This window comes from Rhipicephalus sanguineus, chromosome 10, assembly GCF_013339695.2.
Source record: "Rhipicephalus sanguineus isolate Rsan-2018 chromosome 10, BIME_Rsan_1.4, whole genome shotgun sequence".
Lineage (NCBI taxonomy): Eukaryota > Metazoa > Arthropoda > Arachnida > Ixodida > Ixodidae > Rhipicephalus > Rhipicephalus sanguineus.
Genome location: NC_051185.1, coordinates 146,126,789 through 146,153,772, shown reverse-complemented (window position 1 = coordinate 146,153,772; position 26,984 = coordinate 146,126,789). Strand labels below are relative to the sequence as shown.

The 26,984-nt window shown below is 45.4% G+C and overlaps 1 protein-coding gene across 3 annotated transcripts in view; it reads right to left on the bottom strand.

The window, feature by feature from the left end:
- Positions 1–1,521: 1,521 nt before the first annotated feature.
- LOC119372552 (protein NEDD1) overlaps positions 1,522–26,984 on the bottom strand; it is a 74,971-nt gene continuing 49,508 nt past the window's right edge. The window contains exons 12-14 of one of the 3 annotated variants that reach the window (XM_037643034.1): positions 24,029–24,162; positions 13,363–13,527; positions 1,522–1,754 (exon numbers count right to left, since the gene is read on the bottom strand). In XM_037643034.1, coding sequence (XP_037498962.1) covers positions 1,668–1,754; positions 13,363–13,527; positions 24,029–24,162 — 386 coding nt within the window. In that variant the 3' untranslated portion in view covers positions 1,522–1,667. Of the gene's footprint in view, positions 1,755–4,583; positions 4,794–13,362; positions 13,528–24,028; positions 24,163–26,984 lie in introns of those variants that run through there. The other 2 variants (XM_037643035.2, XM_037643036.1) reach the window with 2 other exon arrangements.

Here is a 26,984-nt window from a genome sequence, read left to right as displayed (position 1 = left end):
CGACGACCAGCTGCTGGAAATAAACTTGTGTAAATGAATGTCCACATTTGGATCACAACAATGGCGGATTTTGAGTGCCTCGATCACACCAAATGCAGTTCCCCTTACCGCATTCCCCTCTCTGGACAAGCTGGTGCAAATAAGAATCGACAGTTTCTAACCGAAGGTTTAGGAACTAGGCAGCGAACTCTTGGCAGTTTAATTGCTGTAGTGCATCGTGGTGCCAAAAAGAAAAATTGCCGAGGGCCAACATCGTAATAATGCCTTGGTTCTTTATTTACACATCATTTTCCATTATTCGAAAGTTTATGGTTTAAACAATGCCAATAATATCGCAAAATAATAGAACGGAATAGAAAAATGTCTACAAAGTATGGCCAAGCTCTCATGTTTAAGCGAGGGCGTGCCCAATGCACACGCAATTAAGAATTGTAAGTGTTTAGCACTTATTCGCCTATATTTATAGATCTGCTTTATGGACACATTCAGTGAACTATCATAGTCCAAAAGTTCAGCGATTGAAAAAAAAAAAAACAGTGTTTAGAGGAGCAGACACACGGAATCTAAACGATTTACTATCGATGGTGCAAAGGGTCCAGCTATACAATGAACCATTTGCTCATGTCCAAACGAATAATCTCAACTTGTATATGATATCCGATATTGTACGGAACGAACTTCTCGTGTGTACACACGAACTGGGTTAGTTCACGTTTACTATAAAATGTTCCAAATTGACGTGCACAGCTGTAGTCACATTGTTATTTCAAGTGCGAAGCAGTAACCGAGCGACTTTTCAAGGCTTTCGATCGGTCATCATCAGTCCCTCATCTGGCCGTGCAACAATCCAACGGTGCACAAAAAGCCACGTTAGCCAAGAGGCTGGTCTAGTACTGCATGCAGAACACGGTGGAATAGCACAGACACTGCAGCTGCATGTCCCACAACTACACAATAAAACAATTGGTACCTGAATATCCTCAGTAAGAAATACGTGTGATCCTCAGTGAAATTGGTACCTGAATATCCTCAGTGAGAAATACGTGTGAAATACGCGCACAATTCATTTCATAGAAGAATATGCCTCCTTTCCCGGCATTTCTGGTTTGGTGCACCTGCCTGGTCGATCTTCCAATAGTCGCTCACTGTCAGCGCAGACGTAGTCACACCTGCACTCCCCGTGCTGCAGAGTAAAATGCAGGAGAACGGAAAAAAAAATCCTCGAGTTTAAAATTCTTGCCTTCTTGTGCGTCACCCACGTGGCCTTGGAAGACAAGGAATAACACCTAAGTGAAAGTGCAAATTCGTCTAACAGCTCATTTATGTAACCGACACCCCATGACCCCCAAAAGTTCTGATGTAGTTCCCAAGAAATCCACTTGCATTGCTTATAGCAGGTAGACATACAGTGGCTATTTTCGTAGCCAATGTGGCTTTGTTCAACTGTGAACTACCTCTTGTAAAGTTTGAAAGCATGCACACAGTAGCTGCAAGTATGAAAAGAAAAACAAAGCATATGCAGACATCTTCAAAAACATCTTTAATAAAAGTAAAAAATCTAAACAACTACAAAGTTAAGTATCTATTCACAAAACATCTTTAATAGAAGTAAAATATCTAAAAAACTAAAAAGTTAAGAATCTATTCACGAGGCACCCAGTCAGTCACTAAGCATCGCCACGTAGTTCTGCGATCTCATCTCGCAGCAATGCCACTTCGTCGAATACCTGCTGAAGCATGGCTTGGATGTCCCTCTGAAACAAAAGATGACTGATAGAGAGCCAGAAGGTTAATTGGATTACGCTTGGCCGTTCATCACTTGTGAATGAACAACAAAATTCCCATGGTGCAGAAAGATAGAATCAATATTTTTGTCAGCACTAACATTCTATCGACTACACTGCCAGTCAACAAATGTGGTTGCGCAGGTTCATACGTGGCAAACTCATCTTTTGGTTGCGAATGTGAGCAGCTTTCATTGCTTCAGGAACGGCATCTTGGTGGCAAACTTAACTCTGGTGAAGTACTGTATACAAAGATTAATGTGAAGCATTCACTAAATTTAAAATTAATCAAGTGGGCCCTGCACCATCCCTTGGTTTTGAAGAGGAACTGGAGGGACCAAATTAATGCGGGAATGAGTTAAACTCGAACTGATCTCGGAACGTGCCTGAACAGAAACCGAACCTGAACCGAAATAAATAAAACCCACTGCATTGTTTTGGAACAAAGTAGGTCATACAGCTTTGGGCAAGAGGACGTAAGACGCCGCCATCTACCTATAGTGCCTCTTTGCTGCGATCGGTACCGGCCTTCCTTTCTGCTGTTCCTTATCTATTTAATTTATTCACCGCATTTTTATTATCAGTTTCTTTTTTAGAATAGACTCTGAAAGCTTACAAAACACTGCTGAAGTGGAGCTCGTATAGGCATTACACTGAACAAAAAGTGAAATTCTACGTAGCAAACAAATCGTTCCCTAATAAATTTTCCAAAATATTCACTAGTTAAACTGCAAGGCTGATACCAGTAATTACTAAAGGTCTACCTACTACACAAAATGTTCAGTCAATTACTATGTGAAAAGATACGAGTCTCCAATACATTCTGAAATTCGGCTTGGCCTTGCACTATAAGTCAATATCAAAATGTGGCTTTTAAAGGGATCCTGAAATGGCTTTTATGATTCTGTACAAGCGCACTGAGAAGCCATTCAGATCATCTGCAAACCGATCTAAGCATCCTGAGTAAGGTTTGCAATTTATCACAAGGTTTCAAATACATGCATAGCTACAGATTGCAACGATGCTGTTAATCAAGCTTTTCGCATCCCCTGAGCGATATTACCCAGGCAATTAACCTGACTGGCTGGCTCACTAACGCCACTGGTAACCTTTCCAGCCTAATCGTGAACAACGTTAGAACACTTTATATTTGTGTGCGTGCTCTTGTTGTGTGAGGCGGGGCTCGAAAGATGCCGGGCCACAACCACTGTGCGAGCCGAGCTGGCCAGGGACCGGAGCTGCATTATGACACCGAAGTGAACCCCCCGTGGTGAGTGCGGGTGTGCGACTGTGCGCGGGTCCCGGGAGAAGCAGAAGCAGAAGAAGGACAGCTGTGCAACTGGAGAGACACCATATTCTTGTCTCCTCCAGCAGTTTTCTTTACTTCATCAAAATAAATGTTATTCTGTTAAAGTAATCGTTGCTTTTGCCAGTCTTTCCCTCACGTCTCTAGAATCACCGTTGCATCTAACATTTGTCGTATTCAAAAAGAACAGCTACGGAAAGATAGTACATAGTCACAATTCACTGAGCAAATTCTAGCAGACAAGTGCCATCTGCCAGTGTTTCAAAAAAACCAATAATGTCGCCTGCGATTTCCTTGGGTTAAAGGGGCCCTGCAACACCTTTCCAAGTAATAATCAAATGATATCAGTAGGAGTTATTGCCTCACGAATCGACTGCAGCACAGCTTTTTAGGAAAAATATGCGTCGAGCACAAGCGGAGTTACAGGTATTTGTTGCATGCTTCAAGTGCTTTCTCTCTCCTTTTCTACCAACGAGCGCACTGAGAGCAATGCAGGGGAGATGCCAACAGGACAAGAAGCTGCGTCTGTTAGTCAGTGTGCATCATGACCTTGAGTAATTCCTTTCTTCTTTCTTTTTTTTTTTTTCTTCGAACGTGCGGCCCACTTTCAGTGGGGTCGCGAGCGTGCATGCAGGCATTTCACAGCATCCTGCGGTGGCAGTGATAACAATGCAGTTCACGATGTTATTCTGTTAAAGTAATCGTTGCTTTTGCCAGTCTTTCTCTCATGTCTCTAGAATCACCGTTGCATCTAACCTTTGTCGTATTCAAAAAGAACAGCTACAGAAAGATAGTACACAGTCACAATTCACTGAGCAAATTCTAGCAGACAAGTGCCATCTGCCGGTGTTTGAAGAAAAACAAGTAATGTCCCCCATGATTTCCTTGGGTTAAAGGGGCCCTACAACACCTTTCCAAGAAATAATCAAATGATTTCAGTAGAGGAGTTTATTGCCTAACGAATCGACTGCAGCAAAGCTTTTTAGGAAAAAGATGCGTCGAGCACGAGCCGAGTTACAGGTATTCGTTGCACGCTTCAAGTGCTTTCTCTCTCCTTTTCTACCAACGAGCACACTGAGAGCAATGCGGGGGAGATGCCAACAGGACAAGAAGCTGCGTCTGGTCGTCAGCGTGCATCACGACCTTGAGCAATTCCTTTCTTTTTCTTTTTTTTTTTCTTCGAACGTGCAGCCTACTTTCAGTACTGTCGCGAGCGTGCGTGCAGGCATTTTGCAGCATCTTGCGGCGGCATTGATAACTATGCAGTTCACGATACTCAAATCAGCCAATGGTCGTGGACTACATATCTGTGACACTGTCATTTTGGGTTTACGACATCATTTGTCGAGAGAGTAGTGAGTAATTTCTAGCCGCCTTTGAAAATTAATTGTAAATTCCAGGCCGCGTGCTGTTTGGTTCACATGTTTTCAGAAGCCCCGACTACCGATCGGCAGCATTTTCTAACCAGGCTCAAAAAGTGTTGCGGGGTCCCTTTAATTAATTTGGTTGGGTCTAACAAAGAAACGGGCCCCTCAAGCAATTCCCTTTGATTCAATCTGCCAGTGCTGCAACGAGTCTCATCCAGCTGCCCAACCAGCGTTGATCTCAGCGTTCCTTTTCTTGAGCACTAAGAACCTCCCTTGTTGCATTGTGGGCTGCAAACCTAAGCAATTGGTGACATGTCAGGTGTCGACGTCATGTACCTGTGCAAGGCCACAGAAGAAACTGCAGCACGTCGGTACGCTGAGCATCTCGCTATCTGACAACGCCAGGATGCATGACGGCGGATGCCGCTTCACATCGGGAAGACTGCCATTTTGGTTCTCGTATCCATGCTAACCAATGATCATTGTCAGAAAACTTTAGATTGTTCAAAAACCTCTTGGCTTTTGCAGCTGTCAGTTTCCTGGAGAAGAAAGTGTAGAAAAGCAGCCTGTAGCCAAGATTCTAGTGGCACCTGGTAGCGCATAGCTCAACCACACTGGTGGATGGCTGCTGAAGGCCAAGCTTAGACCCAACCACTGATCTCCGGTTAATATCCGACCACCTGCCTATCTCTGCGAGTAATTTGCAGGAAAGGCAGTGCTACGGAGGGCAACATTTAAGCATTCGTAGTTCTTTAGATACAAAGTGCTTCACTTAAATCCTAGTACCAATGATCCAACATGTTGTACCTTAATTGCTAACACAAATTCAAAAAACTATTTTAGGAGCTTTTATGAAACATTTAGGTTAATAGAAAAACTAACATATTGCATCCCACATTCCAGAGCACATGACTTCATTTTTCTCAATTTTACAATTTAAGCAGCCAGAAAATGCCAATGGATGATGAAAACAAAGAGAAGTAGTTTTATGACAATAAAAAAAAAACAAATTCAACAGAATGAAAAAAAAGGACAACTTGCCACCGATACGGTCTGAACTTACAACCTTCCCATGACACATACGATACTCTATCATGCCCATCAATTTTCTCAGTTATTTCTGCAGATGTGGAACACTGTTTTTGCCAAATGGAACAACATAGGGCATGGTGTTTCACAAGCTGGTGGCCGACAAACAAACAATCCCACGATAGCTTAACACAACAGCTGCCTTCACTATGAAATAAAGGGGACAAAGGTGATGAGTCAAGGCGCTTGTTTAATTGTTGGACGCAACCATACAAAGCTGTGGAAATAAATAAAGGTAAGGGAAGCATAGGGGGTGTTATTTACAGTATTTGCGGTCGTTGGCCACATGTTTTACCCACTTCTTGATATCATGCCACATGTCCTTAATTAATTTTGTCATGAACATGAAGTTGTTCTGTATAAAAATTTTCAGGTTTACTCCGCATCGTTCACAGCGAAAACTGTTATGAGATCACAACAGCCAATTTTGGTGGCATAGTTGTCCGCCGATGCCGATGTACGGAACAGCTGTCGCACCACAATCAGAAAAAAAAAGAAAACCCGGGCTAACTGGGATTAAAGCCCAGGCACTCTGCGTGGCAGTAGAGCATTCTGCCACAGAGCCACACCGGTGCTTGAAACCCCTTCACAAAGAAAACCCTATACAGGCATCATGTCGGGCAAGGAATCGCGTTAACAGATGTATTATAGCGTGGTAACAGAGTAAACTAATACCAGGCATCACACAATGTGAATTGCATCACGAGTGGATAATTGAAAGCTTCCTACCAATTACAAATGGTTCAGCTATATTTCTTCATCATCAGCCTCAGCATCAACAAAGTGCACACAATGCCTTACAGATGAGTAGCAGGTACGCGTGCTTCTCCGCAGAATAATGAATAATGAATAATGGCATACTGGGTGCTTCCCAACCTCGGAAAATTATGATGATTTATGGCATAGTGGGTACCTTGCCACTGTACTTGTGTACTTGCAATAGTTGCCCAACAGAGTTTACAATGGGCTCTAGAAAGGCCACTCCTCCAGCTTTCACTGTGACTGTGCTGTGTTCGCACAGGCCTGGTGTTTTCCATGCTACTTTTTTGGCTAGCGTACAATGTATCGAACTTTGAATGCTAAATAAGAGAAGGCAGTCGTCGTAGTCTACATGTCAAATGAAGACTCATCTAAGTGGTTCCACTGAATTGCTGCTGTTGCAAAGAGGAATTTGTGTCTGAACAAACAAGGGGGGCCACATATGCAAAATAGTGGCCCACCGTTAAGTAAGCATGTCACAGTTTTATGCAGCCTTTAAATTCGCTGTTTCAATTTAGATAAGGCAATTCATTATTTCACCAAATCACGACTGTTTTTATTCCTTCAAAATGATACATGATGCCGCACCTTTAAATTCAACAAGCGATGCACACCACACTAGATGCATCTGTGACATAGCTTTCTCTCCTTTTATCATTTACTTCAACGTGATCATGCACCAGAATCCTACCAAGTCGCATGTGGTGTACATGCATCAAATTGTGTTAAAAGCTTTGTTGCCCAAAAGAATTTACAAAGCTGCCATGAAATCCATAACAATTTCTAAGAAAGTAAAGCTTCCTGGTTGACAAAAAATTTGTCCTAGTATGGGGATTGAACCTAAGATCAATGCCTATTTGCAACTGTCACTCTGCCTTGTGAAACTTGCGAAATGAACATCATGGGCATAGTCAGAAATTTTTTTCGGGGGGGGGGGCGGGGGGGGGGGGGGTTCAACCATACTTTATGTATGTTTGTGCATTCGTTTGTATGTGAGCATGCATATATATGCAAGCAAAATTGAAAATTTTCGGGAAGGGGGGGTGAACCCCCCAAGCTCCCCCCCTTGGCTACGCCCCCGATGAACATACACGCTGGCATACACAGTCACCACGAAAGTTTCATGTTGCACCCATAAGCCATTCAATTAGTTAAGCTGTGTTTAATGGTGCAAGAGCAACTGAGGCTAAGCTGTGCCAGACACAAGGTATTTTGTAATAACCAGCAAGTAATATTGTTACGAGGTTTGTAAGAGAGCTTTATTCGTAAGGCAGTAAGGCACTGGACGGCGAGTGTCAGCCAGTACTGCACGTTGTTCTTCTCTTCCTTTCTACTCCGTTGTTGTTGTTGCTGCGGCTCCTTCGCTGTAGATTAGACCCACTAACATGGCTCCTCTTGCAGACGAAGCCCTCCGGGCGAGAAGTCAGTTGGAGGGTCGCTGAGTAAAGGGCTTCAGGCGTGCTATATGCGTGACTTCGGTCTTGGATGACCGTCTTCCACTGGCAGTTAGGCGTGCAATCCTATAATTCAACTCACTAAGGCGCTCTGTCACAACAAATGGTCCAACATAGTCAGCGAGGAGTTTTTGACTCCGTCCACGTTTCCGCACCGGAGTCCATAACCACACTAGGTCACCAGGATTGTAGGTGACCTGACGGTGTCGACTATCATACCGGGATTTATAGTGCTCTTGTGAAGCTAGAGTATGCAATCGGGCGAGGCGCCGAGCCTCCTCCGCCCGGCAGAGGGTTTCCGCGATACAAGCGTCGTTGTGACTGCAGAAAGCAAAGATAGTGTCCAAAGTGTACCTCGGTGAACGAGCGTAAAGGAGGAAAAATGGGCTGTATCCAGTGGTCTCATGCTGCGCGGTATTATATGCGTACGTGACGAACGGCAGCACTTCGTCCCAGTTCTTGTGGTCTGAGCTCACGTACATGGACATCATGTTCACAAGAGTTCTATTCGTGCGCTCAGTCAAGCCATTGGTCTGAGGGTGATAGGGCGTTGAGTGTCGCAGGTTTGAGGCACACAGACGTAGAAGTTCTTCAACAATATCAGCTGTGAATTGACGGCCACGATCACTAATGATCACGCGAGGGGGGCCATGGCGAAGTATTATCGAATGCAGTACAAAATGTGACACTGCGTTTGCAGTTGCAGAGGGTAGCGCCGCCGTCTCGCAGAATCGAGTCAGGTAGTCGGCGCATACTATGATCCAACAGTTGCCTTTGGATGAACGTGGGAATGGTCATATCAGGTCGATGCCTACTTGTTCAAAAGGTGATCTGGGTGGCACCACGGGCTTTAGGTAACCGGCTGGGGCAGCAGTAGGTCTCTTGTGACTTTGGCACTCGGCACAGCTGGCTACGTATGTCTCCGTTGTCTTGCGCATTTGAGGCCAGTAAAATCTTTCTTTGGCACGATGGAGTGTTCGCGTGGATCCTAGGTGACCTGAAGTTGGGTCATCGTGCACGACGGGCAAAACAGAAGAGCGGAGGGCTTCTGGCACCACGAGAAGAAACTGTGCACCTGTCGCGGAGAAATTCTTCTTATACAGCAACCCATCTCGAACACAAAAATGGCACACTGTTGACTGTTTAGCGGCAGAGAAAAGTGGCTCTAAACTTGAATCTTCGTGCTGTTCTTTTGCGAAGGTTGCGACATCTGGGAAATCTCGATGTACGGTTGCAATTAAATGGTCAAAACTGTCAGCGTCACATTCCGTTGCACGAAGAGGCATCCTGGAAAGGCAATCGGCATCAGCATGCCGTCGCCCGCTCTTGTAGGAGACAGTGAAGCTGTACTCTTGCAATCTCAGGGACCATCGTGCAAGGCGTCCCGACGGATCACGAAGACTGACGAGCCAGCAAAGAGAGTGATGGTCGGTGATGATCGTAAACTCTCTCCCGTAAAGGTACGACCAAAACCGCTGCACAGCAAAAATAACAGCGAGGCATTCCTGTTCAGTAACCGTGTAGTTACGCTCGGGTTTGCTTAAAGACCGACTTGCGTAGGCGATGACATGTTCCTTGTTGTCTAAATGCTGAAGAAGAACAGCACCAAGACCTACACCACTCGCGTCTGTGTGGAGCTCCGTTGGCGCTGAGGGATTGAAGTGTCGGAGTATCGGCTGCGTCGTCAGCAGAAACTTCAGTTGTCGAAAGGAAGCAGAACATTCGGGCGTCCACTCGAATGGGGCGTTCTTGTGCAGGAGGCTTGTCAAGGGATAAGCGACGTCAGCAAAGCGAGGAATGAATCGCCTGAAGTAGCATACCTGCCAAGTTTGGAGAAACGGAATCCGGGAGATCTGCTCAACTGGGGGGGAGGGGGGGGGGGGGAGGAGGGGTACTGCGATAGCAATTATATGGACATTGTCAGCGGGATTTTGCGGTCACCGCTGATCTGTACAGAGTCCAAACCGATAACATCGCTTACGCATCGTCTGTTTCACGTGCGAGTGAAAGCGCGCTAGCGCTAGGGACGAACGCGGTTGAAGCAGAGATGAAACGACCCGGCCGTCACCGTCGTGCGAAGGGCACTTGCGATAACATCGCTCCGCGTGCGAGGCCTGTCGTCGCTTGCTTACCAGTTATTTTGTCAGGCAATTGGGACCGTAAGGGGTGCCGTTGAGACGGGGACGGTCGCGAGCGCTGGCGAACGCGCTATCTCGACAGACATCGGTAACGGCTACCCTTTTAAGTGCTGAGCTCTCCACTTAAAGCAGTAGTGACACAAAGTTTTGAAGGCGAGATAACAGCACCACGTTTTCCTCACGCCTGCTCTCTCAGTAAACATGGCGTCCGCGATGCCGACTGAACAGTGTGCGGCCGCAAACTCGCCGCCTCGTTCTCCGAAGAAGCTGTACACTAAATGTGACAGAAAGTGGCTATCAAAACAGACCAAGCGAGTATCTGCAACGTCTACGCTGGAGTCAGGCGCCGTCAGCATGACTTGTCTGCAAATGCAGTGCGCCGGACTGTCGCCGAGCTCACCGGAGTGAGCGAGCGAATAGTTAAGCGTATCAAGGCTGAAGCTCTGCGGGCCCCACTTGCCTTCACGAAGCGCCAGAAATGGGCCTTTTTCAGGAGGGTAGTCTGCGCATGCGCGGCGGCGGTGACGACACGCGCGCCATGTTTTTTGAGGGTCACAGCGTGGCGACAAGAGCGGACTGAGCGCCACCTGGCGTGGAAGATTTGCAAACTTTCCCGAAAAATACCAGGCCTCCGAGAATATCTACCGGCACGCGGTGAGCAACTTCGGAGGCCATGGACCCTCAGTTTCGATTTCAGCCATCTCCACTAGAGGCGCTCTTCAGACCTGAAAAAGGCCCATTGAATTCCTCGGGCCAAACTGAGAAGCGCATGACCGGCAAGACGCGGCTGCAGCGCCACGTTTGCGTTGGCAGCACTGCGGCGCAAAGTTCACAGCTACTTCATGCGCAATGAAACCGAGTTGAACCTTTCTACCATTGTTAAAAAAAAAGAAGAGGAATCCTTTCTACTACGTGGCCAGACAACTGTGCTCACGTGGCCAGAAAAAGCACTGGACGTGCGGGGCAAACTGAATTTCCGGGAGATTTTCCTGTGACCCGTACAACCGGGAGAAACGTTCGAAATCCGGGAGTCTCCCGGGTAATCCGGGAGACTTGGCAGGTATGAAGTAGGAGCATAACCCCAAGAAGCTGCGAAGTTCTTTCACAGGCTGAGGTGGCTCAAATGCTTCAACAGCCTCCGTTTTTGCAGGGTCGGGCCTGACGCTGTCTTTATCCACGAGAGTCCCAACACCAAAGCTTGGCGTTCACCGAAATGGCACTTTTTGGAGTTAAGCACAAGACAAGCCTTCTTTATGCAGCTGAGGACAGTGTCGAGACGCGCGTTGTGCTCGTCAAAGTTACGACCAAAGATGATAACATCGTCGAGATAGCACATGCATATCTCCCATTTTAAACCTCGCAGAATGGTGTCCATGAAGCGTTCGAAGGTGGCAGGGGCGTTACACAAGCCGAATGGCATAACGTCATAACGTTGAATTCAAAAAGTCCGTCGGGTGTCACAAACGCTGTTTTTTCTTTGTCTTCGTTATGCATCGGTATTTGCCAATAACCGGATCTCAGGTCGACAGAAGAAAAGTAAGAAGCCGAATGAAGACAGTCCAACGCATCGTCTATACGCGGAAGTGGGTAGACATCTTTCTTAGTAATGCTGTTCAGCCGCCGATGATCTACACAAAATCGCCAACTGCCATCTTTCTTTTTGATGAGAATAACCGGTGCAGCCCAAGGGCTCGCGGACTCCTGAATTACTCCCTTCTGCAGCATTTCTTCAACTTGCTCACCTATTATCTTACGTTCATCGGGTGCCACGCGATACGGCTTCTGTCGTATAGGGTGCGCTGACCCTGTATTTATACGATGGCGGACTCGAGACGTCGGAATTGGGGACGTCTTACCGTCTTGCGAGAAGTCGAACACTTCTGCGTGCTTGGTTAAAACATCCAGTAACGTGTGGCGCTCGCTCGTGCTGAGTGACTTGTCCACCATCTGAAGTAGCTTCGAGTCCGAAGGGCAGGAATTGAGGGGCTCGTCTGCAGCAGCTTCGAGTACAGCCAGGAAAGTCGGTGTTCCTTCCTTGAAGAGCGCGAGCTTTATGCCAGAAGGTAGAAGTATGGGCTGGGCCGTGTAGTTTATCGTCCATAATCCAGAACATCCTTCAACTACTGATACTATGCAATGCGGCACCAAAACATTCTTTTTTATACAGGCTGAGTGAAGGAGTTCCGTTGCGGCGTCAAATGTTGCAGGAGCGGTGCCAGAGCAAATGACCGGGACGCGGACAGTACATTGTGCAGGCACAATGATTGTAAAGTTTATGTAAAAAGCCACTTTCCTTTAAGAAATGGATGAGATTAGACAAAGGAACAAGTGCACCATCTCCTAGAATTAGACTCGGGTGCATAGCCATCTGATGTTTGTATAGTTCTCCAAAATATTTTTGTCCTTCTGTTTCAATGTATGGACACGTGATTGGGATATGCACAACTGTTAATGGCTGTTAGCATTTTTCACATTCTAGCACGTTTTCCTTTCTAAGCAAAAAGTTGCGTGTGAGGTGCATGTGCTCAATTCAAAGTCTGCATAGAATAACCTGAATCAACAGTTCTTGAATACGGCACATCTTCCATTCGGCCACTATGGGCTTCCCCAGATGCAGCTTATCGTGCAGGAGTCCCACTGTTGCCGCCATTCTGATAACAACGCTAGATGAATAGTATGCTGGCTGTCTGACAAAGGGAATATTTATTTGTTCGATTGCATTCCATGCTGCTAGAGAGTTCTCAATTTCTTTGGTTGTTTGTACAGCCAACTATGGCACAACGCCACCCAGCTGAATGACTTGCATACACTGCTTAGTCCTTTGTGTGTGCCTGAAGCACAGAGTTCAGCCTACTGCCTAGCTTCGAAGCAAGAGCAATGAGTGCCTAATTCACACCAAGCATGTTTCGCTTGTGCCGTCTTGTTTTCTCACAGCCCCATAGCAACGGAGCGGTACCTGGTGTCAAAAGACGGAAACCTCTAGTGCCCCAGCAACAAGACTAAATGATTCTGGACTGTATTTGAAAATGGAAGTGACTGCTGGCCCATCGGGAGAAGCACAATAGTGCTGAGCATCCAATATCTTTTAGACTCTCAGTAAATAAAAATGTCTTAAATGGAACTGCTGCTTAAATGGAAAAACTGCCTCTAATATGACTGGTTTTGTACTTGAATTCTGCACTCATGTTTATCTCTCAGTAAATGCAATTCCTGTTAAACAGAGGACATTTTCCTGGTCCCCTCAGGTTCCGTTTAACGAGAGTCTATCATACATGCAGCACAGTGGTATATTTCTGCATGAAATTGCAACTGTTTGATATAACGAATAATTTAACATACGTAAATTCTATTGTATAATCATAACTGACAAGACATGTAATCATAGGCTGAGCATCACAACCCAACATCACACTCGCATTTTTCAAAGTTGGTGCTCACGATGAAGAAGAATAATTTCGTACAGACCATGCACGAGTGCTGCATCATGGTCAACTGCACGTGCATGTGAATCATGTTCCGGTCGATGCGGCGAAACTGGTGGTCGAGGTAGCGTGTCTGCTCCAACAGCATGTTCTCTAGGTGATGCACACGCTCTGCCTGGGCACTATCATCCAGCAGCCTCTCCGCATCCTAAGTGAGACATAAATCAGATAAAAGAAACGAGCCGGTCATCGACAACTGCAAGGGGTGGCAGCCTCTTTTCAATTACAGTAACAGAGCTGAGAAGTATGCTACGAAAGAGTAATCAAGCCATATGAGAGGCGTTACTGATACCACAAGTTTATCGTTCATTTATTGGTAGCGGTTGTCCCTCTGTTCACTATTTTCGGTACTCTTGGTCAGCAGCATAACTGGAAATATTCTTCGGTACGTGGTCTTGGTTGGTACCCATCACACCATCGTTAGGAGACACCTAGAAGCTGCCAAAGTTGTTTCCCTCTATTTTAAATGTAGATGATGTGGTACATGGCACATTTGGCTAGAACATTTGTCGAGAACATGACGCACTTGCCTAGAAATAGGCACATGCGAATATTCGAGCACTTCGAATATTCAAACAAATATCACAGTATTTGAATTTGCTTCGATGCGAATTTCAATTATTCTAAATTTCGAAGCATTCGAAATGAACGAATAGACATATGTAAACAACATCTAACCCCCTGAAAAGGTTGTTTCACTGCAGTGGAGGGGTGCTATACCATGATTACGCCTATCCAGGGGAAATCCACACTGCCGCGAAGCCCCACTTCAAGATTACCCTCACATCGAGTCATTTTTTTAAAGGGGTACTGACGCAAAAATTTTGTCCTCGCGTTTTTTTGTTGCAATGTGTTGCTGGAGGCCTGTTAGTCATAACACAGCACATTGTTTGCTGCAGCGCACGACAAATAATTAATTATGTGCTCCTCATTACCAACCAGTGTCAGTTTCGGTTTCAAAAACAATACGCCTCCGGGTGCAACTATCACCGCCTAGAAGATGCAGCGCTCAATCACGTCAGCACACACAACTGTGACGCACGTCTGCACAGTTCATGAGCAGCCACCGAGAAGTAGGCTGCTGGAGCGAACGCGGCAAAAAATGGCGGCTTGTTGCAGCATGGTCAGCGTGTTGCAGTGTGGTCACGTTAGAGAAGTAGGGGGATCACCTACTTCTTCAATTAATTAATTTAAAATACCTTCCAAGCTATATTCACTCTTGATATTTTGCAGATATATGATATGCGCATGTTCAAGGGAATCGATCCCGCAGGCTATCTCGGCCGTGAAATTTTGTGTCAGTACCCCTTTAAGTTTAAAAGCTTGTCATACTGGCTTACATGCTCTAAGTAAAGTAAATTTTAAGACTTAACGTATTTCACAGGTTATCACTTGCATTCTGCCAAAAGTCAAATCCTGCTACTATTCAAAGTTGCTTCCACTTCCCTTTGAATCAAAAAGAATGACATTTGCACATGCCTTGTCTCAATTTTAAAGAAATATTTTGTAGGTTAGTTGGGTCACGACAAATATGCTCTTTTTTTTATATGTAATATATACTATTCGAATACGATTCGAGATTATTCAACCAAATCACTATTCGCTTCGAACCTGAAATTTACTATTCGCACATGCCTACCAAGAAAATGCACCATGAGTACAAGCGCAATGTAGAATTTTGCTATCCGTTTCGATCATGCTATGGCAAAAAGGTTGGCAAAACTGCCATCTTGCCATACCATAAATGTATGTAAAAGCGTGAGAATCGAGCAGCTAGGAGAACAGTTCATTTCTCTTAAGAGCCATCATAAATGACGACGCTACACGACTGGAGTTGAGTCACCTAAGGTACATTTGTCATGTAAAAGCGCACTTCCTTTCGGTGAAAACAAGCGTAGACCTTTTCATACATCCTCACTCGCTGGCAGTCATCCCAAAATATACGCAACTGCCATACATGGTCTCATTCACATTCCTTTGTAAATTTGGATGACTAAAGAACGTCTTACGAATCCCCACAAGTTATCGTGATGACCAATGCCCATGCACAAATGTGCGGTAAATGCTATTGAAAACAAACAAAAACAATGTATGCTCACAGTTCTATCAAGGCGCACTGTAGCTGTTTTTTTTTAAACGAAACAGACAGCTTATCAGACTGTGTGCATATTTGCATGTCCAAGCCATTTGAGTCTGGAAACTTCAGAGAGGTATTTTACTTGCCACACTACACTGGGAAGGTGTTTTTGTTGAACCTATTGCAGTGTAGCATCATGTCAGTCATCCTTTGCTCCCGTTTTTTTACAGCGAAAGCTGTTATGACATCATTTCAATGGCCGTTTTTGGCGCCGTAGTTGTCCGTCACCGCCACCAGTGTCCGTAACCGCTATCGCACGAAATAAGAAAAAAAAGGAAATAAGAAAAAATTTCCAGGACGGAACGAGGTTCGAACCTGGGCCCTCTGCGTGGGAGCCCAGTGTTCTACCTCAGGGCCATGCCGGTGCTTCAAACTAATTGCAAAAGGACCCTATACAGGCTTCATGTTGGGAAAGAACCACATTAACAAATGTAATGTAGTGTGGTAGAAGAGTAAAATAACAACCAGGCGTCACACAAACGCAAATTCTGTAACCGTGCATCACAAACTGCGAATTGTGCAACGAGTGGGTTGTTGAATGCTTCCAACCCATTACAAAGGCCTCTGCGAAAATTCTTCATCGTCATCAGCCACAGCATCAACAAAGTGCACATAATGCCTTACAGGTGTTTAGCGAGTACCACGGTTCTCCGCAGAATGGCGAAAATAGTGGCTGCTTCCCTACTTCACAAAAATTATGATTTATAGCATAGTGGGTTCCTCGCAAGTGCCCTTCTATTGGTTGCCAAGGAAGCCCATAAGGCTGTCATGATCCATTTCCTCAGGCTCTCAATAAAGCTAATTCCCCCTCTCTCTCTCTCACTCTCCGGTTAACGTATGTTATAAAGCGTGGTGGGACAGTTAAATAACGACCGGGCGTCACACAATATGAAATACGTAACTAGTAGGTCGTTTAAAGCTTCCAACCCATTACAAAGGGCTCAGCCGTAATTCTTCGTCGTCATCAACTGTCGCACCAACAAAATGTACATAATTCCTTATAAATGGTACCTCGCTTCTCCGCAGAATAACGAATAATGTCGTGGTGGGTGCTTCCCAACTTCACAAAAATTATGATTTGTGGCGTAGTGGGTATGTTGCTAATGTACTTGTATTAGTAGCCACAAGAGAGATTAAGACGGGCTCTAGAAATGCCGCTCTTCCAGCTTTCGCTGTGACTGTGCTGCGCTTTCCGCGCAGGCCTGGCAGTTTTATATTCTTTATTAAACACCACATCTATATATCTTTTCAGTTACTGATTTTTCAAGGTGTACTCTGGATGCTTCCTGCTCAGTTTGACTACTCACTCGTTATTCCCACATTGAATCCTAGCAATTTATTTCATTTTACTGTTTTCAGCACATTACATGTCTGGGGAAGGTGCGGCTAACAGTAACCCCCCTCCCCCCAAACCCCTGCCACTTCACTGAAAAGCCCACCTACTGAAATGTTTTGTTGTGATGAAGGGGGTTCTTGTCAGAATATGTCAACCTCCTCCCCACACCCTTGAAATTTCCACTGACCCCGGATTCACTTAAAACTTTCATCTTTATTTTATATACACAACTAGCTCTCCACATTTTTCGGTGCACTTTACAACGCTCTGCTGCGATGGGGGGCTGGGGTTATTGTCAGAAAATATTGTGACCCCCCCCCCCCCCCAAACAATGCCTTCAAATTTCCACGGCTATGTCACCGGAATTCTTGTATGTGTGGTAAATCAAGACTTGACAGTGTTACCCTGCTCCACCAAAGCTTGTTTATCGTCATTTCCTACTAAAATCACTACAGGAGGCACAGTGGTGCTGCCATCGTTATTGCTGTTCAATTTATGGTTATTATAAGAGTTTGGCTGCCGTGTTTGCAGTATCAGGAATTCTGGTGGCTTTGCCTTGCTTTATGCTTTATCTGCTTTCACTACCCTAAATTTGGAAGCAATACTGCAGTATTTTAGTATTTCTACTACAGCTATGTGTACATGCATAACCATTTCAAAATGTTGCAGCTTTAATGCACTATGCAAAAGCAGTTTACTTGAAAAATGAAAAGGTCCTCTGAAGCCAAAACAACGAAGGTTTAGGTGGCAAGATGGCGAGTTGGGCTAGTTGATTTAGATTCATCTTTGGAAAATTAGGTTGAAGCACACTGAAAAAATGTGGACAGTAGAAGTGGTTGTGAGTGTAAGCACTGTCCTGTTCACCTCTACGGTCCCCTTTTTTTTAGTGCGCTTCAACCTAATTTTCCAAAGGTTTAGGTGGATCCATGTTATACAACTGATACAAACAAAAACTCACCACGCCAGCTGAACCACCCTGCTTTGTGACTTTTGAGGTCACTAATACCGCATTTCAATTGAGTAGCTTTTACAGGACATCAAAGACATGCCAAAAGAACAGTCATGGCGTGTTTGGTACAGAGGTATTCCACCCACAGTGAACAGCCTTTCCTTCAGACATCATTTCTAGCTTATTAGTAGTACATTACAATAAAAACATTTGTTTCCTCATGCCTTACTTGCCCTCCCATGTGTTTCCTTCCTTTAGTTTAGCACTGCTGCACAAGGCGTAGGCATTTCATAGACCAGTGCAGAAATACATACTACTGTGGTGCCATGCAAAAAAAAAGCAATTAAGATTCCTGATGTTATTCATAATCTTTTCGATTGTTGTGAAGCGATAGCAGTGCAGACAAACCCTTGTCCTTGTGTACTCCTTTGTCCATTCGTTTAAGCTTGCACTGCTATCACCACCTTACAATGCAACAAAAACAACTTACCCCAGTCATGCAAGTACACAGCATGGAACACTAATTTGAATAATCTCTAGCCTGCTGCAATAACCCACAGTCGATAATACTAGTTCATTTGTGCTCCAAATATGTGAAACGTACTGTTCAGGTAGCAAACAGCAGGTGCAAGAATCTCCAATTAGAGGTGTAACTTGTGGCTGACTTTCTCACTTAGGTCGTGATTGAAAGGAAAAAAAAAAAAAAAATTCAGCTATTGCTCTACAAGAGAGATTAGTTTTTCAATACATATTACTCCCGCACCCCCCCCCCTTCTCTTTTTTACAACAGAGTTGTTATGTCCGTCATTTGTTCAACTTGCCATGTAGACAAGAAATCGTCATGTTGACACGCTCTCTCTTCGTCATCTTCTGCTTCAATACCCGAACATGTGCGCCTGGCGCGCGCTCTCCTGCTGTGGTGTAGGATGTAATAACTTGAATAGAGGAGAGAATGAATACAGAAAGAGAGAGAGAGAGAGACAAAAAAGAGACAGAGAAAAAGGGAAGAGAAAAAAATAGAAAGACTGACAGAGAAAGAGAGAAAGGGAAGAAATATAAAAAATATAGAAAGAGCAAGAAAGAGAGAGAAAGAAAGATAGAAAGAAACAAAACAGAGATAGAAAGAACAGTGAGAAAGAAACAAGGAAGGCCGCCCAGCTCCGCTGCTGGTTCCAGCCTTGTGCCACTAGTGCAAGCCACACCAATTCTTTTTTTAACCCTTTGAGACACTATGTGTGCAATTGTGTGCACCACTTGTTTTTGCTATTTGTATCAACTAGGGGCAGAGAAAGAGCGAGATATATCAAGCTTTGGATTAACTGAAGCTCCTGCATAATACATTGGTCTTCATTTAACTTCATTTTGCAGTGTACTGTTGCACATGATCACTTTACTGAAGGCACTACCACGTTCGACGAGTCGTTCGACGTGCCGCTTCCTGCGAGCCACGTGAAAAGTATATTTTCTTTGCTCAACGTGGACATAACCGAAAATGAATTTGCACTAGAATTTCTAGCCTGAGATTTCATTCTAGTTATGCCAAAACAAAGCATCAAAGACTTCAGGACAAATAGATATTTAATTACAACTTAATTAGGAATAGTTACTATACACAAATAAATTAACATATTATGAGATTATTTTTGTTGCAGTAGAATATTGAGTGCCTTGAAATGGCGTATCAATTTGACACATTTACAGACATCTTTTCATAGGTGGCATCTGAAAGGGTTAAGGCCTGAATTCAAAACTGAGCATAAGTGATCTGGACATTCGAAGACTGAACAGTGCCATCATGTTTTTCAGCACAGCGCTGTAGCCACCAAGTCACCACATGATGAATGTGCACAAACCAGTGGTAGCAGGCTTCAGGACAAGCATGTTTATCACAGATCTGCTGGCTGAAGCGATGCTGGCCACTCACGCAGTCGATTTGAAATGCAAGCATAGAGACCGCAATGCTAATGTCCACAAGAAAACAAGTGCGCGACAGGTGTTCTAGAAGGTGAGAAGGGAGAGTGGTGATTAAGCCGACTGCTGCATGCTAAAAGTAACCAACTGTCTTACCACAGATACTCGCAGCAATAATGATCTTTGTCGGGTTCAGCCTTAAACACAGATCATAGATACCACTTCTCCAGGTACGTGGTGATGACTGGCACTGTGTCACTAGTGAAGGATCATTGACGATGGAAACAAGACGGATTACGCACAAAGTTTGTTTGACATCTGCCAGCCGAGTGGCCCAGAAGGTTAATGAGGAACTTACTTTCTAGAAGAATCGATTGTTGGGTGAGTTGGTAATTCATGATGAAAGCAAATAGCGCGAAAAAACGTAAGACAAGACGAAGAAGGCTACAGCACAAGCGCATACTAACACTTACTACCGCACAACCACTTACTACCGCTTACTAATGCGCAAGCGCATACCAACGCGTTAGTATGCGTTAGTAAGCGTTAACGCGTTAGTAAGCGTAAGACAAGACGAAGAAGGCACAAGCGCATACTAACGCGCTACTATGTGCTTGTGCTGTAGCCTTCTTCGTCTTGTCTTACGTTTTTTCGCGCTATTTGCTTTCATCATGAACTTACTTTCATGATGTGTTTTCTGATGAGTGCACAGGGTTAGGAACACAGAGGTACCATATTTACTCGCATAATCCTCGCACTTGCGTAATTCTCGCACCCCCCACATCGCCCAACAAAAATGCGATTTTTTTTTCCTCGCGTAATTATCGCACCCTGAAAAATAGCAGCATCAAATGTCGTCTGCTTCTTCCAGCCAATGATGATAGCACGCGGTAGCCTAGCGCCATCTCTTATGCATCATGCATACTACCGCACGGAGCCCTAATCCAATCCAGGCCAAGCCACAAGTGAAGTTCGCGTACCGAGCGCAGTGTTTAGTGTTATGGCGAATTCCACTGGTCGAGCCGGAGCAAGTTTTCTTGCTCCGCGTTCGAGAGTCTGCGTTCCACTGGTCGATTCGGAGCAAGTTCGCGTTTTCCACTGGCAGATTCGAAGCAACCCACTCCGCGACGGAGCGTTCCGAGTTGCTCCGTCTTGCAGAGGTGGATTTCGCCGGAACTCTGGCAACGCGGTGGCGTCATTTCAAGTACAGTCGGGCAACTCGGTTGTTTTCAGCGTGTTTAAGGCGGGGTCTGATCACCCTGTGCACTTGTTTACATTCCTAAAATGGCATTGTTTGACTCTGCTGGGCGAGCCTACGACGCGAGCCTCTGGTTTGCTTCTTGCTCTGAGCCAGAGCACGAGTTCTGACAGTAGTAGCAGCAGCGATGACGACGAACCGTACGTGCTTTACGAAATGATGTTTAAAGGAATGTTACCTGACCCACTGTGCGCACGCCCGAAGATCATCGGCTACATCGAAGAAGAGATTTCCATGTGCTCGTCCATATTTTTCAGTGCAACACAAGAAAATGGCATGCCTGCTTTACACCACTGTGGGGCCGAAATGCGCACTTTGCAGTGGCGACCCATGGAAATGCACAGAGCAGAAGCAGAAATAGTCCCCGGAGCCAATTTACATGACGTATGCATAAAAAACTTCCGGAGCGACCTCACGCGGAGCATTCACGTGTTCCACTGGCAGATTTGGCTTGGTAAAATCCGAGTGCTCGCTCCAGAATTTCAGCGGCCGCTCCGGATCTCCCAGTGGAATTCGCCATTAGTGTTCCGTTTCCGTGTCGCGTGTGTAGTAGCGTCCATTCTGCAGCAACACAATGGGCCGATACGGAAGCTACACAGCTGCTTTCAAGTTAAAAGTCATCGATCATGCACTGGAAAACGGCAACAGGGCCGCCGATAGGCACTTCGGCGTGGACGAGTTTTGTGTGCGCTACTGGCGACAGCAGCATGAACAGCTGAAAGCCACGAGCAAGACACGCAAGGCCTTCCGTGGGCCTAAGTCTGGGAAATATCCACAGGTTGAGGCGGCACTGCTTGACTACATCAAGGGTCTCCGCGCGGACGGGTGTGCCGTTTCGATCGACTTGATCAGAAACCAGGCGCGCATAATTGCCCAGAAGGAGGGCATCCCGGCGCAAGATTTCCACGCGAGCAACGGGTGGGCCACACGATTTATGCGCCGAAGTGGATTGTCACTCAGGAGGCGGACTTTGTGTCAGCGGCTACCCTCGGCGTATGAAGACAAGATCGTCGATTTTCATCGATTCATGATTAGGATCCGGAAGGAAAAGAACTTCCTGCTCTCGCAGATTGGAAACGCGGATCAAATGCCGCTCAACTTTGACGTGCCTTCGAGCACAACTGTTGAACAAAAAGGTGTGCGGAGTGTGTACATCAGAACAACAGGTGCCGAGAAGCAGAGGTGCACCGTCATGCTCGCTGTAACAGCGGATGGGTGGAAGCTGCCACCGTTTGTTATTTTTAAACGGAAGACCCTCCCGAAAGCAATGTTCCCCCCTGGAATTCATGTACGAGTACAGGAAAAAGGTTGTATGACCGCTGACCTTAAGGTTGATTGGGTAAAGACTGTCTGGGGACGCCACCCAGGGGCACTTCTTTACCCATCGCTGCTGGTCGTCGACAGCTTCCACGAACACCTTGTCGACTCCGTTCGGATGAAGCTGAAGGAGTTGCGGACTGATCTCGCCGTCATTCCAGGCGGTCTGACATCAATGCTGCAGCCTCTGGACGTATCCTTGAACAAACCGTTCAAAGATAATGTTCGGAGGCTGTATGCCGAATGGATGGCTGAAGGCGACCATGTCATGACTCCTGGGGGAAAGATAAAGCCGTCAGTGGAGCTCCTCTGTGCGTGGGTAATGGAGGCATGGGCCATGATTTCCCCAGAAATCATAGTCCACAGTTTAAAAAAAACTGGAATTTCCAACACCTTGGACGGGACGGAAGACGACGTGGTTCACGATGGCGATGGAGACAATGCTGAAGCTGGCGACGACTCTGATGACACCGCTACGAGCGACGTCGATGGCAGTCTTGACTCTGACTTCGAGTAGTTCGGCCAAGAGACACTTTATTTGCTAGTGGCTTTAGTGTCTGCAAATAAACATTGATTTGTGTTGAACCTGTAGTTTTATTGTTAAGGTAAGTCTTGTATTAGCACTTTTCATAGCTTGTAGTTAGTTGCTGGCGGGAGAACCCCGATTTGCGGCCGCTTCGTTTTGTTTGTTTTTTTTCCTAGCGCTCTACGTTTTCGCGGAAAATTTTCCCCGTGTAATTCTCGCACCCCCCAACTTGCCATCGGTTTTCTGGAAAAAAAAAAGTGCGAGGATTAGGCAAGTAAATACGGTAAATAAGGTTGGCTATGCGGGTTTGTTGGTAGTAGGTTATTTTTTAAGCTTCATTGTAGTGCGGCAAAGAACATGGACACCAGAAAAGAGGCATACGGCAACACACGGAGCTGTCCGCTGTCGTACGTTTGTTTTCTGGTGTCCATGTTCATTGTCACGCTACAACAAGGTGTCTAAGAAATAGGCACATGGCTCTGCCCTGCTACTACAGCAATACCGGAAGCTGATGTGCTGTGAGAAGTGTTGTTCAAATCAATAAACTATTCACAAAGAACCATAGCACATGAAGAACACTTCCATCACTAGGCAGGAACATCTATGAGCCGTAGTGCCACAAATGTACATTACTGTCTTGTAGTCTTGCTCCTCGCTGCCAGCTGCTGCGGGGGTACAGTGGTTACGATGCTCAACTGCTGACCCAAAAGTCGTGGGTTCGATCCCGGCCACATTTCGATGGAGGTGAAATTCTAGAGGGTTGTGTACTGTGCAATGTCAGTGCATGTTGCAAAACACCAGTTGGTCACATTTCATGAGCAGTCCACTGAGGCATGCCTCATGATCATCGTAATTTTGGTACATAAAACCACAGTAATTATTATTATTATTGCTTCTCGAAGCCACTCCAGGCCGCATCCTTTGCCAGAGACCAGCCAGGTCTCTTACACATGACCCCACTCTGGCACTAATTGAATGAGTGCACGACACAGTGGCAATCCACTCAACAAAAACACTTCGACATCCCCGAGTGACAACCTGCGACAGAACGTCAACACAATGTCCAACAATCAGTATCTTTGATATGAGCAACAATATCAACGTGTTGCGTTGGTTTCATGTGCCAAAACCACGATGTGTTGAGGGACCTGTAGTGATGAATTCTGGTATGTCACTTAAGTAGCGCAACTTGAAAAAGGCATCAGAACTACTCACCATCGCTGCTGCCCCCTCAACATGTTGGTCTTTTGAACATTCTTTGGGTGTTGATGGCACAGAGTTACTTGATGCAGAAGCATGCTGTGTGGAGCCCTCGATGCCGTTTATGTGGTGTGACTCCAGAAGTGCAGCTAGAATGCCAAACAATGAATATTTATTTATTTATTTATTTATTTATTTTACCTTCAGTGCCAAATGGCATTACAGAGGGGGGCGGGTTGTTACAAAAAAAGGTAACTGAACAAAGAGCAGTGAATACGGTCAGATTGTACGAAGAAATCTCGTATAATACAATGTTAGCTAATGCAACAAAAAGCCTAAGTATATAAGTATACAATGTTACCTAATGCGTCACGGAACAAGTGGTTATCATTAATACACTTAAACCTCGATATAACGAACACGGATATAACGAATTATCGGTTATAACGAAGTAAACGAAAAGTAGTCTTGTCATAGCTACAGTGTTAAGAACAGACGTTTATAACGAATTTTCGGATATAACGAAGTTATTTTCGTGGCAGATGTGACTTTGTTATAATGAGGTTTGAGTGTACTAACAATGTCCCCGGGAAGTCTGCTCCACTCCTTTGACGTACAATGCAAACATGAACTGAAGAAAGCTTTTGTGCTGCATGAAGGAATACCTTATTTGTGACGGTGATCAATGCAGCGGAATATGTGCTGTGGGCGAAGAAGTAGTTGGCCGTGCAGGAAGGAATGGTGATACATCTTGTGAAAGAGTGTTGAATGGGAAACAATGCGAAAGCTAGGTATTTTTTTTTCTCGATCAATTGTATTGCTGGGCCCAACACGACGTCACTTAAGGGTCGCCAGAAGCTTCCAGGACAATTTAATCGTGGAACCTCTCTGGAAGGTTTCAAGCTAGCAGACGCCAAAAAGAGACGATACGCGCTCGCTGCCATCTTTGTGAGGACTCGACGGATTGCAAAGTGGGCACTTGGGGACTACACCTTCGCTTGTCCTTACGCTCGGCGCCATTCCGCCGTGCGAGATGGCGCGATTACGAGTGGCGGCGAGCATTTGGAGCTAATGTTTATTGCTTTTCTTATGTGTCCCGCGAAGTTTCCTTCCATGAACAACGCGGCCAACTGTCGCATTCTAATTGCATCGTGCACATGTCCCAAAAAGTTATGTACACGTTTGTATGCACGCATGGAGACCCCTTTCGAGTTTATTTTTTCGTAGTGGTATTCTATTGTGGTGTCGTGTGTGCTTTCTGTGCACTTAGCGAAGACCGATTGTGATTGAACTAGCTATTTCGCTCCGTCGTATGTTTGCGTGCGTGAACCCCGTGAGAACTTAACTATTTCAACTAGGTCTTCGATGTTAATAAAATGCACTGATTGACTAAAAGTGATCACGACATTGTTTTTTGTGTGATGCTCACTGGTCGCGAACGGCGTGCGAGCGTACTTCGATATACGGGCCAGTATACATGAGGTATGGTATTATGTTATGCTACGACGCGTCGATGTGAAAAAACGGAGATGAATTCAGAAATGCATACATCCTTTTGTTGCTTATTTCATCGTCGGCTTTGTCTTTTTCAACCACTTAGTAATAATGCCATGCAGTATGTACGCGCTTATCACCTAGTAGCTCGAATAAAAGCTGAGCTACATGAGACTTTTGGAGTGCCACTTAGGACTGGAAAAGAGCCTCAAGAAACATCTGCCAAAACGAGTCGAAGACGTGTCAAACAGCAGTTTATTTTAGATATAACGCGCACTCGTGGTACCGATACCACCGCATGTCTCAAGTTCTGACAAAACGCAAGCTGGTCAACGCGTGTGTGCGACGTAGTACGCGATAGATCCTTGAGCTCTTTTGGAGACACAACCACATTTGCGAGATTTTCGCGTCGTGTTGTGCAGCGACTGTTACACGCACTAAGCATACGTGAGCTGGTTAAGCCGTTAGCGGCGCGGCAGCTCACCTCGCATCGCTTTCGTGGCGCCGTGCGCCAGCTGGCTGTTTTGTTCACGGATGGGGCGAGTTGCGCATGATCTTGCGAACGTACGTGATCGTATCCCAAATGCGTATACTCGGGAAATATAGCCACATATTTTCAAGCGGGCAGTGCAGAAAAAATCAACGCGCACGCGGCGCAAAGTTTCGTTTGCTGCCACGGCGGTAGCGTTTGTTTACGTTTACACTGGCTGTCCCAGCGTTCAATATTAAAATCTTCGGGCAGCTTCGGTTTGTCTCGGGCTTCCCACGCACGTGACCAAGACGCTGTTTCCTGTCCCAACCGGAACTAGCTGGCTGACCCTCTGGCTAGCTCTGGCTGCCAGCGAACTGCCAGAAGTCCGAAAATCGAAGATCCCCATTCTTTTTGGTTCAAAGGGAAGTGGAAGCAACTTTGAATAGTAGCAGCATTTGACTTTCGGCAGAATACAAGTGATAACCTGTAAAATATGTTACAATTTAGAATTTACTATACCTGAAGCATTTAAGCCGGTATAACGAGCTTTTAAACTTAAAAAAAATGATGAATCAATGTGAGGGTAATATGTTAATTTAACCTTGAAATGGGGATTCGCGGCAGTGCGTATTTCCCCTGGATGGGCGTATCCACGGTACAGCACCCCTCCACTGCAGTGAAACCACCTTTACAGGGGTTACATGCGATTTATAAATGTCTATTTGTTCATTTCGAATACTTCGAAATTTAGAATAACTTAAATTCGTTTCGAAGCAAATTTGAATACTGTAATATTCGTTCAAATATTCGAACTGCTCGAACATTCATACAAGCCTACTGTTTAGTTGAGTTATGCGAGATTGGATCCAAAAGAGTTAGCTGCTAGCCTTACTTCATATAACAATACAATTTGTTGGTATCGCATTCATTGCCTCGCTTTTAAACGAAAGTGTGATTTTTTTTTTTCACAGTGGGCCTTCCGACGCGAGCGCCGTCACCGACGGG